The sequence below is a fragment of the Argentina silus genome (assembly GCF_951799395.1).
Source record: "Argentina silus genome assembly, chromosome: 1".
In the NCBI taxonomy this organism is placed as follows: domain Eukaryota; kingdom Metazoa; phylum Chordata; class Actinopteri; order Argentiniformes; family Argentinidae; genus Argentina; species Argentina silus.
The window spans coordinates 9,703,349-9,715,489 of NC_139655.1; the positions used below are offsets into that span (position 1 = coordinate 9,703,349).

The 12,141-nt window shown below is 42.9% G+C and overlaps 1 protein-coding gene across 1 annotated transcript; it reads right to left on the reverse strand.

The window, feature by feature from the left end:
- Positions 1 to 2,725: 2,725 nt before the first annotated feature.
- dync2i1 (dynein 2 intermediate chain 1) lies at positions 2,726 to 10,550 on the reverse strand. Its single transcript, XM_083673266.1, has 23 exons — positions 10,458 to 10,550; positions 10,204 to 10,257; positions 9,445 to 10,123; positions 9,279 to 9,346; positions 8,901 to 9,143; positions 8,561 to 8,629; positions 7,988 to 8,062; positions 7,463 to 7,673; positions 7,168 to 7,270; positions 6,856 to 6,985; positions 6,660 to 6,771; positions 6,483 to 6,577; positions 6,245 to 6,374; positions 5,848 to 6,020; positions 5,453 to 5,615; positions 5,098 to 5,211; positions 4,913 to 4,974; positions 4,712 to 4,763; positions 4,559 to 4,619; positions 4,162 to 4,261; positions 3,854 to 3,985; positions 3,398 to 3,621; positions 2,726 to 3,279 (listed from the first exon to the last, which is right to left on the reverse strand). The coding sequence occupies exons 1-23, from the start codon at positions 10,470 to 10,472 to the stop codon at positions 3,108 to 3,110; spliced, it is 3,237 nt and encodes a 1,078-aa protein (XP_083529392.1). The 5' UTR covers positions 10,473 to 10,550; the 3' UTR covers positions 2,726 to 3,107.
- Positions 10,551 to 12,141: the final 1,591 nt, after the last annotated feature.

Below are 12,141 nucleotides of genomic sequence, written 5' to 3' on the forward strand. Positions count from 1 at the left end.
ACCAGGCAGGAGGCGGGGCCCGGGAGACGCTGGTCCCCCTCCCCATCCGTCTGCTCATCCCTCTGCCATGGGCCCTGCCCCTTCCCCTGCCACTCATCCACACACGTGGCTGGATTGGTCAGTGTGCTGGCCCGGATCACTGTACCTCCCTCTGTCAAGACCAATAGAATCTCTTTGGGCAGGCAGTAGTCAGCACACCTCACTCTCTGCTTCGCCCTGAAGGAGGTTAGGACCTCTCCCGTCTCACTGGCAACCAGTGTGACATCACTGTCCCCGCTGACGCAGAGCACTCGGCTGGGGTAGGGCGGGGGAAATCGGGGGACTATGATCTGCCGCACCGGGCCGCACATTTCCCCTTCCAGCTTGCAGTGCAGGTTGTACAGGCTGTTGATTGCCCAGAAGTCCACTCCCTGCTGGGAGAAAGAGAAGAAAGTACCCCCCTTCCCCGGACCCCCCAGGGCCAGAGGGGGCTCTCTTTCCTCGATGGAGACACACTGGACCTGGTCCCCCCCCTCCAGGCTCCAGCAGCGCAGTGTTCCATCCAGAGAGGCTGAGAGCACCAGGCCAGACTGAAGGCAACAGGCCAGAGAGGTCACCACACCTACAGACACATACACAACTTGCATGTCACACATACAACTTATCAAAATTAACAGTTCCTGTTAAGTGATAGATGAGAGGCAGTGGGTAAAGGAGGGATAGAAAGAGAGTGGGGGGGTCAGTCATTATCTCACCAGTGTGTCCTACGAATGCCATGCGAAGCCCCCAGTCAGGACCCCACACTCTGATGGAGACGTCTTTTGATGCAGTGATCACAAAGTCCAGACGAGAACAGTACACCAGTGCAGTGATATCCCTAAAGACAGACACAATAATTCACTGAGCACCAAAAAAACATATCTAGACTAACATATCAAAACACAACAAAGCATGCACACAAACGTACCTTAGGTGAAGGTTCCTTTTGTGCTCTAGTACACAACCAGCAGTGAGGTCAACAACAGCCACAACTCTGCCACAAACAGCGAAGGCTCTGTGATGCCCCTGAGGACCCGGGGGGGCCAACGCCAGCTGAGTGAACAAGCTGTGGCGCCCCAGACCCTCCGTCACTCTTACTCGACACACCATGTGTGTAAGACACCACACACACACGTTCCCGGCCCCAGCTGTCACCAACTCCAGGGACTGCTCCGTGACCTGGCACACGCGTACGTCTAAAGGGTCCAGGGCATCAGCAAGGGGCTGTAAGTCACTGTCCAGCAGGGTGAGTGTGGCCCCAGGCCCCCAGCCCACCAGACGCCCAGGCAGCTGAGTGGAAGTCAGGCCCATGTAGGGGACAGAGACAGAAGCAGTTGGGGAGTCACGTAGACGCCCATCAGGGTGGTAAAGACGGACTTTACCCTCGCTATGGAGGCTGATGAACCCTGCTGCCCCCTCACCATAGGTTATCTGACGCATGGGGTTGTCACATCGGAAATGGCGCAGGTGTTGCAGGCCATGAGTGAGAACACTGGGATTTACGTCAAAGAGTCTCATCTAAGAGAAAAAGGGATGCACATTGCAAATTATTGGAATGAGATAGAATAAGGCAAGTTGAGTTATGATGCTGTGTCTAACACACCAGTAACAGCAACCCACCAACCATGAAGAGTTCTACCTTATCCACATTCTGCTTCATTCCAGTGCTGAGGATGTTCCACATCTTGCGTGCATTCCTCTTGGTGTTCCCGTCCTCCGAACTCCCCCTTCCCCGTACCGACGATCCCCGTGAGCGCATAGGCCCCTTGACTGCCCCCTCCACTCTTGTTACCCTGCTGCTCTCCCTGCCACTCTCACTGTCCTGGTCGGTTTCATTGGTAAAGGCAGGGGAGGCCATTCTCAACATCTGCAACAAGGCACTATCCTTGTCTGTACCATCTGTAGAGCTGGTCATGGACAATTTGCATGCTCTTCCTCTCTAACTCTGCTGTAGTAGGTTTGGGGTGTTTAGGCACTTGCATTTGTCTGTATCAGGCTGTATTGAAGTTTAGTCTAACTGGCTGACTCCTGTACAGCTGAAATGCCTCCTGGTCAAGAGGTAACAGACACATTTAGAAGAGATCTTATCATAATTTAATAAATTATTCTTTTCAATGTTTTAGAATGACTGTAAATGATCTGTGAATTCCCATTATTTCCTTATGTCTTCATTAAAATATAATCGATGCCTTCTCCTCGTAATGTCTCATACTCGGCTTTTCTCTGGCAAGCTTGCTACACATCAAACTGTTTATTCATAGTATTTTATTTTATTTTATTCAGTGTGCTGCTACTTGCACTCTTACTGCAGACACGACAAATTCTCCAAGAGAAACATGTTTACAAAGAGTTGCGCGCAAACTTAGCTAATTCCCCAAACGACAGCAATATTAAAACAGGAAAAAACACCACTGACCGTGACCATGGCAGATTTCCTAATATTCAATGCGCGTTTTCTCTCAGGTACAAAGTCTGTTGTCAGCGAGTGAAGTTACAACAACATTGTCTTGCTGTACTCTTTCCATTGTAAAAAAATAATTTAGGACTCGAGCGCAAACCCTTCGTTGCTAGGAGACGGGTCGCCGCTTGCTTGAATCCTTGAGACAGTTTTTTTTGCTCTGATTTGTGAGCTCTCACCTCTAGGAAATATGAAAAGTATACTGCATCTTTAATGTTCTTGCAATAAAAAATTAAAGACAACAATAAATGTCTCTATGACTTTTATTTGGTGCAGTAACAAAACACAAAAATATAAATACATATTTATTTCAAAGTAGAGAAAATATATACATAGAACAAAAGTCTACATAAAATAATTATTTAATATCTAATGTACATTTAACCCTATAGTGACTCTTTGGTGTTTGATTGTTGGCATTTTTAGCACATTGTCTCTCGATTTTTCACTTTTGTACAAAAGAAAAGTACAATTTGTTCATGTGAATACTCAAAAAACATTACAACCTACAAAAGTACAAACAAAAACATTTCCACAGTGTGTCATTTGACTGAGATACGTAGAGGCCTCATTCATTCTATCGGCTTACATTTGAAAGTTGATCTCTTTGTTTATCTGTATGTATAGATAATCAGGGGGCTTCATCCATCATACTCTGTAGTTTCCCAAGGTCCTGAGAATCAGGCACTGTAAATCTCTTGGTGAAATACTGCATTTCTATCTTCCCTGACTGCCTTGCCAATGCTACTCCTGAGAATGTGTTCTGCTTGGCAGGGTCTCCAAAAACAGCCATGGCTGTTACACTGCAAAGAGAGAAATAGGATGAATATATTGCGCTAAACATTTTCTTTCAGACAAACAAAAATGTACATTACTTATTTTGCAATCAAGCAACATTTGTGTGAGAGGTCCCATTCTTACCTGTCAGCATCAATCTTTACGGTGAGGACAGGCTCAAAGTCTCTCTCCAGCAGGTCCCATATGTGAAGGTTAGAGGCAGCGTCCAGAACACAGAAGACGGTGGGCCTGGTCTGAGCCCACTGCACTGAGACCACTGGCTCCCCAGCCGTGCTGGTGGTCCACTCCATAACAGGCTGCTCACTCATCACTGTATGCAGCCTGACACTCCCATCCCCACAGCCCACCTGGAGCAACGAGGAGCACAAACAGACACGTAAACACATTCACAAGAACACTATCAAACCAAACACATACCTATGGACCAATTACAATTACAAAATCCCCTAAACAGACCTTGTGTAGAATGATGTAGTCTATCACAGACAGAATATGACTACACATAATCAACCATCAGGCTACCTGTGTAGTACATACTGTATACGATAAACTGTTGAATCACAAGAGCACTGATCTCACCAGAAAAACAGGTTCTCCAAAGGGAGAAAAGTTGAGAGAGGTGACATCAACAGGTCTGAGTCCAGCCACCTGGGGCCTGTAGAACTTTGGAGGAGACTTCAACCCGTGACTGGTTCCATGGTTCACTAGACCCTAGGACCAATCACACACATTGTACAATGCTGCCTCTCGTATGGGGCAGAGAGAATTCCGTCAATCATGTCCACCTGATCCTGATTATAGAGTATGCATATATTTTTGACATGTACTCAGGATAGTCTAATAGAAAAGAAATGATATCAAAAATACATTAAATGTTTGATGTTCACCATATTTGTACCAACGAAGAAATGGTTGCAGTTTGAGGGTAGAAATTTCAACAGCAGCGTTTGTAGCTGCCCTGTTTTCATAGTATCTCGTGGTGAGGACCTGGAGAGAGAGAGATGGAGTGAGAGTCACACCCAGATCAACACTGTTCACAAGATTCCATGCTAGAAACAAACAACAGTGCAACTCTGGAATATGACACTGCAGCACATTCACACGTACATATTTGACTGGAAGTCAAGGGGAGCAGACGACATCAACAACTGTCCACACTACACATCAAACAAGATCATATAACCCATAGAGAGCAGCTGGACCCCACGTGTCACAAACATTGTGGATATTTCTGGCCCAGAGGCTGGCAGTGGAGAATGATCAGGCAATATCTATCAGTCTTACCTCTCACTTGTGAGCAGAGTGGAACTGTGGAGCAACTTTACTTTGCCCCCTGGTCTGAGTCCTGCAGAATGAGCCACGGTCATTTAGTGTGAGAAAAAATGTCAAAGGGATTTCAAAGCAAAGGAGGAAACATGTTAAGCATGACAAACTTACCTAAGTCTGTCTGAGACCCTGCATCGTTGGCTTTAGGAAGCTCCACTACCACCTGTGGGCCACCGATGGTAACAGCAGGTTAGAAATGTATTATGAATTTAGTGCTATCAGTAACAGAACAATAATACTGTTAAATATTTTCAGATGCCCAAGAAGACAGTAAAAGTGGTAAGATTATTTTGTACACTGATATAAACGTACCCAAAGATTTACAACCCCGTTTTCGTCCAGTGAAGCCAACTGGAATGACAACCCTGATGACTCTAAGTTTGAAGTAAAAGGAAGACTTTAGACAAAGGCATTTCATTGCCACCATCAAAATAAAAATATATTCATCAAAGTCAATCAAAACAGGGAAACAGAGAAAACAAGTCCAGTCACAGTACCCTCCTCGGAAACCAACAGGGGGAGCTCTGGCCTCATGCCCTCAGCCACAGTGGAAGGGACTGCTTCCACGGAGCTCACAGAGCACATGTGACCCGACGCTGCCAGAATGGCATCTGCGATGACAGAGAAGGTGGCATCAACACATATCATCATCCTCAAAAACAGGAGACCTGAACAGGCGGCTCGGAGTTGCAGTTGTAACTCTTTCATAGTCCAAGAGGAGGACCACCATGGTGAAGAGGTACAGTACGTTGAGGTGTCCGAACATAATTATCATCGTGACCATTGTGACCCATCAAAAGAGAAACAGACAGGCGTGAAACAGAATCATTTCATATCATAGTAATCACTAACCAGTGGAGAAGGTTGGGTGGCGGAGGGTCCACTCGTTCTCCCCTATCCTCAAGGTGTAATGGGCACTGGCGTGCTCTCTGAGGTCCCACAACACGACAGAGCCTACGGCTGTGCCTGCAAACACCAACGTGGCTTTACCTGGGCTGAAGCAGCAGCAACGCACCTGAGGAATAGACAAAGGGAGTAAAGCCATGCAGTAATACTGCTCCCAACAGAAATAACAAAGGAAGTACACAAAGATATGATATTTTCAGATTATTACATTTGCACTCAAGCTCCAAACACTCTGTAACCAATACACATGATATCTATTTTACATTCGATCCTTCATAACTCAGATCCTAAACGTATATGCCAGTGTTTACTGTATTTGAGACAGTTTATAATAGTGGCACCTCTGACTCGTAGACCAGGATCTTCTGTGGGCGGGAGGGCTCCCAGATATTCCAGATGCAGATGATAGTCTTGCTGTCAAGGCGCACAGCGCTGGGCTTGGTTGACGGGCTGTGCACAGACAGCATGGTCTGCCTCTGAACCTGGGAGAAGTGCACCAGGCTGATCTGACGATCTGCAGGGTTCACAAGGCAGAGGAAGAGTAAGTTAGCTGCTCATTATTAAGGCCAGGAGTTTTTCCTGAGCATGTGACCTGACAGAAAAAAGCCCCCAGTGGTGAATGCATGACACGAGTTGACCGTGGTGGTTTTTCTAAGGGACTCTAGAACAATGCAATGCCTGTGAGGTGGCTGAAAGCTGATGATGATGATGATGGATTTTTAACGTGAAGTAACATACCTTGTAGAAATGGAAGGTTGGTATTGAGCTGTAAGCACCCATCACTGAAAGACAGGGTGTCTGCTTGACTCCTCAGCTTCTTGAGTGATAGACTCTCAGCACTGTCCTCTTCCAATAGTACTGCAACAACCTAATAAAACCAAAACAGATAGCAAGCATTGGTAATGGAAGGAGGGGAGATCTACAGTGGGGTAAAAACGTTTTCTTATTAATGAATGGAAAATGTTATATTCTATACCTGTGAGGCTGAGCGCAAAAACTTTGCCAGGCGCTGGGAATCAATGTTCATATTGGTGATGGATTCATCTGAGGCCTCATGAGAAAGGTTGGGACCTGCCACAAAGTGTGAGAAATATCATTGGGCATGGGAAGAGGAGCAGAGCTTTTACAGACAGAATTATACATGTGTTCTCACCTCCGCAGGCTATGTTCCTCTCTGCTGGATGCTGCGTCCACTTCTCACTCAACTCCAGTTCCTCTGTTTGGACGTCTCTGTCAGTGTTGTCCTCGTTACACTGAACATAAGCCTGAAAGTATTTCAATGAGTGTGTTATCATCATTTGGGTAAAGGATTCATGCCAAGATTGCAATGACAAGGGAGGGAAACAAACCTGTTTGGTGTTTGTTGTTCCAAAGCTTTTGATGTACATGTCATATTCACTGACGGGTGGCAGATCCAGAAGGGAGAAGGTGGTGGTGAAGTCCAGATCGATCAGGCGAAGCAGCTCTGTACTGCGTTTCCTGTAGTGTACACAGAGGAAGTGTCATTTTAGAAAAGCATACATCATTTGAATAATGTTAACACTTCACTTGAAGGTACCTTACATGAGTGTTACATGAGTCATGACACCTTTACTAATGTAGGGATGAAGGGACTTCTGGAATTTAACCCTAATGGTCACACTCAGTTCCATCACACCTACTTCTGTTTGCTGGCAACCTTCTTGCTGACCTCGCGTTGCTTTGCAGCAACAAAGTCGATAAACTTCCCATGCTGTAGACCTTTACTTTGAGGTATTTCAGAGCCTATGGTCAAGAAATTAGAAAAACTCAATGTGTAGTTCATAGGATAATCCATGCAATCAGGAAGATTCATTCAAAATCCTGTCTCTTCAGAAAAGATGCGTTTCATTATCTGGACATTCCATCAATATTTAAAAAGATGGTATATAAGCAGAGGCTTATCAGACACAACATCAGAATCACCCAAAAACCTGCCTCTTGTCCTTTTGGGTCTCTCATCCTCCTCTGTGCTGAGCCTGGGCTGGGCAGAGCCTACTCTCTCATTCTCCTCATCCATGGCTCTCTGTATGGCCTCTATGTCCTTCCTCCTCTGTGGAGTGAGTTCCTCTCTGTCTTCATGGCTGTGTGGCTGCTTCTCATCTTCACCATCACTCTCATCCACATCCTCAAAATCCTCCTCATAATCCTGAGGAGAGAAAATCCATTCATCCCTGACTCTACTGACTTGAAATGTCTCTCTATCAGAGCTTGGTTAAGAAAAAAACATTGGTTCTGCAAACACAACAAATGATAAAAACTCTACTATACCATCTGAAAGTAAATCATATGCCTACAAATAAGATACTTAAACACAAATGTACACACTCACCATTTTCTTGAATAGCAATCCATTTAGAGCATGCAATATGTATTGACAAAACAAAATAAAATATAACTGAAAAACCCATTTGTTACTACAAACCTACATTTTCACCATATGAAGCCTTTCACTCCACTTACTTCAAAATCTTCTTCATAGCACTCCTGAGCATCATCAAAACCTTGGTCTTCAGCCTGGGCTTCCTCATGTTCAACCTACAAATGCAGAACATTTTCAATCAATTGTTTGGATTAAGCCAGCTGGAAGCCCCAGCTACAGCACAGTGACATACACTGTAAGGAAGACTCAATGTCATCCTTTCTGACTTTGGATACTTTATGTGACCATGCAACAAGCAGGAGAATATAATATTTGGAGGCAAGCAATGTATTTAGAGTCATAAAGAGAGCAAATCAAGTGTAATTACAAATATTCTTGCCAATGAAAGAGAAGCAACAGAATACAACGCAGGAGAACACTCTGCAAACAGTTCTTGTCACTTATCTGACACGAGGTGCACTGAAACATGCGTAAAACACCTCTATAAATGTTGACAGTCCCCAATTAGTCTTGCATTGTTAGTCATAATTGGGTGTGTTATAAGCAGCCATTGTCCAAAACAGCCATGCTCTGTTCCCATGCTAGCAAATAAATAATAAGCGAGTAAATGGCCATGATATAAGAAAATGCTATTATCCAAACAAGAGTCTTACTGGCTCCTCTGTGTCACCTAATACTCTCTGACTAGACCTCCACACAGACTCAGATCGCATCACTACTTCCTGGGTTACAGGGAGGAAACACACAGGAGAGTCATGAAAACCCATGAGGATGGGCATGTCATGAAATGTGAGTGAGTGTAATGTAATGTTTATAATGGATGGATATACAGAGTTTTTCACTGAGCCTCAAAGATAGAGATCTTAGTTCCTTGATTAAACCACTGTAGCTGGAAACTGGGGGTGAAGATTTCAGATAAAGGCTTCCAGGACAGCTACTGTACAGTAACCACTCTGACAGGGAGAGAGTGACACTGTTGATATTGATTCAAACCTTTGTTTTTGCATGCTCTGTCTTTTCCCTGTGACTGTGGTCTGAGGATGTTCTCTTGGTGCTGGTCCTGGGGTCCCTCTCGGGGTCTCCTGGCTCCCTGTAGTTCCTCTCCCTGTGTTTATCCCGCTCCGCTCTCTCACTGTCACCATGGACACGACCCTCTAACCCCTTCCGCTCCATGTGTGCTCGCTCACGGTCTACCTCTCTGGATTCACCATCATGTCTCCGACTTTCAACTGTATCCTAAAAACAGAAATATACCCCCCACAGCCCCTGTGTCAAACACCAGGATGTACAGCACACTGGAGACAAAGTCAGGCTTTCTTTTTGGTAACAACTTTTCATTTTGGAGGCCGGACAAACATCAGAGATGCTTACGTGTTGTGCTCTGTCTTTGTGTCTACCCTCTCTGTCCTCTTTCCTTTTTCTACGTTGCTCTCTGTACTCTGAAATGAAAATAACTTAAACAACTTCCTATCAAATCATGATTAGTAAGCAGGTAAAATGTTGGAAAGGTTCATATATTTCATCTTGATAACTTTACCTCTTTCCTCCTTTTGTCCTGAATGCTCTCGGTCCATGTGCCTTTCTCTTCTTTCTTTGTCCTTTTGCTTATCTTGTGATCCATCTTTAAGGTGTTCACTCTCTTTTAGATTATCCCGCTCCTTGTGCCTATCTCTCTTCTCATGATCACTCTGTCGTTCTCCGTCTCTTCCTCCCTTCCCCCTTTCCTCATCTCTCCTTCTATCCTTCTCATCTCTTCTTCTATCCCTGTCTTTCTCATCCCTCCCTTTATCTTTGTCCCTATGCTCATCTTTTTCCCTGTCCCTTGTCCTATCCCTCTCCTTATCCCTCTCTCTTGCCTTTTCCCTCTCCCTGTCCCTATTTTCCTTTTCCTCTCTATCATGCCTTCTGTCCCTACTCCCTCTTTTCCCATCCCTGTATTCGCTATCATCTACCACTCTTCTCCTTTCTTTATCTCTCTCTTCTCTTTCACCTGTCCTATCTCTTGAGACATCTTTCTTTTTGCCTTGAGGTCTGTCTCTCTCTGCGTCGTTCGCTTTTGCTCTCTCTCGGGTGCTATCTCTCTCTCTCTGCTTGTCTCTCTCCCTCCTGGCTTCCTTCTCTGGGTCTCTGTGGCGTCGTTCCACTGACTCCCCACTCCTGTGTTTTCTCTCATAGTCATCCCGCCTTCTGCCATCGTCTTCCTCATGTTCTCCACCCTGACAAAAAATATGTGTGTTGTAACTTGTGCAATGGTGGGAAAGCTACCATCCACAACCCTGTTATTCAATTAACTTACCCTGATGTGTCGTCTTAGGTCATCAGATTTCCATGTGTCCTCCTTAGTTATTTTCTAAATGAATTGACATATATAATTCAATACTTAATGTAGTTACAATGCTAGCAGTAGTATAATATTAAAATAATTCACTTAACTTCTAAATAACATTATTAGCATGCTTGCTAGCTTAGTCTAAAGTAAGTAACGGTGCGGTGAATCTCTAGCTATGCATTAACAATTATGTCGAGTCGTGTATCATGCCATTACATTACCTTCTCGGGATGCATATTGTTGTATTTTATCTCCAAAGTATTTTTTTTAACGGATAACAGCAAATAACCATATCATTTTGTGTTGACATAATTCACCACCATGATGCCCGACTTCGATTGCGCAAGCGCAGTTGACTAAAACGAAGGTAGCGTCATGTTATCTTGACAACAGGATTGTTAAACGATAGAAGAGCAATCTTTGCAAGCAACAACGAATCACCATGGATACACAGTCTAGATGTATCAATATCAGATATATCAATCTCCGTACTCCTTCCTTACTTTAAAAATGGTTTATTTTTTTATTATTGCAGTAAACAAAATCAAAAGGGCATTTCACATAGAAATAAACATTTTCAACATACAGATTGAGCATAGCATAAACAAGGCAAACAAAATACAGACTAAGCAGAGTATAAACAAGCAAGCAAACATATAAACAAACAAACAACAACAAAACCCCATAAAATGACAGTTCACATGGGCTTGTATGGATCTCAATTATTTCAAGGATTTTTTAAATTACAAAGCTTTGAAAAATCTGTCTATTTTTATTTTTTATTTTTTTGCCATTATAAGTTATTGTAAAAATCTGGATAACATGGATAAATATCATGAATTGTTTTGAAGTGTACTTATTTTACTTTGGATGCAAGAGGAACATTTAGATATCTAGTTCTTATTCTAACTATAGTACTCTTTGTGTATTCTTGTAATATATTCTTCCTTTTCAAAGGTGAAGGATAACACTCATTGGTAAAGGTAGTTTGTGTTATTAAATTTCTTGTCTAAAAAAAAGACAATTATCAATAAACAATGAGAGCAATCTATGTACTGTTGCATATAAACCAAATAACCTTTAATTAAATGAATTATAGCTTGTGGAATTGCTTTGATAACAGTAGCATATTGCCTGCTAGTACCTACCAGATTGTACGTCAGAATGAACTCTTCTGCAAAATATTTTCACTGTCATCCTTTGTGGTGAATGGACCAGATGCCTTTGTCCATACATTCTTTATCATGAAACGATTTCCTCTTAATTAGGATGCATCTATTGTTACAGATTGGAGTGTTATGAGAAATGAAGTTCTTACAAATGAATTTCCAATAACGAAGGACTTGCTGATGAAATGCGGATAACTTGACAGGCAGTTTAGGAATATCAAAATCACATCTTAAGAGAAATTCTATACCACCAAAAATATTTTCGAAGGCAGATTAAACCAGAAGCATTGACAATTTCGTAGAAAACATTGTAACCATTCATTGAATCAAAGTAAATTGCTTTCAAACCACCTTAATAGATTTGACAATATCCCCCTTTCTTATGTAATTATGTTTGTTTTTCCATATACAAGTTGTTGATTGATTGTTTTGATTAATTTGTTAGGGATTGCTAGGGATTAAGCTGTATAAACAAGTCTTGATAAACTCTAAATTTCAGTGAGTATCAATCTCCATACTAACTTCTGCATCATCACAAAGATTACCAGTAGATTTTCATTGTGAATACAAAATAAGCATTTTTTTTAATGGATAAATTATGTGTATTTATTAAATCAGGCCTATTCAATATGATCAAGACATGTTTTGTGAAGTTATGATGATGATGATGATGATGATGATGATGATGATGATGATGATAATAATACATGAGATAATGTTATCCTAGTAGTTCATT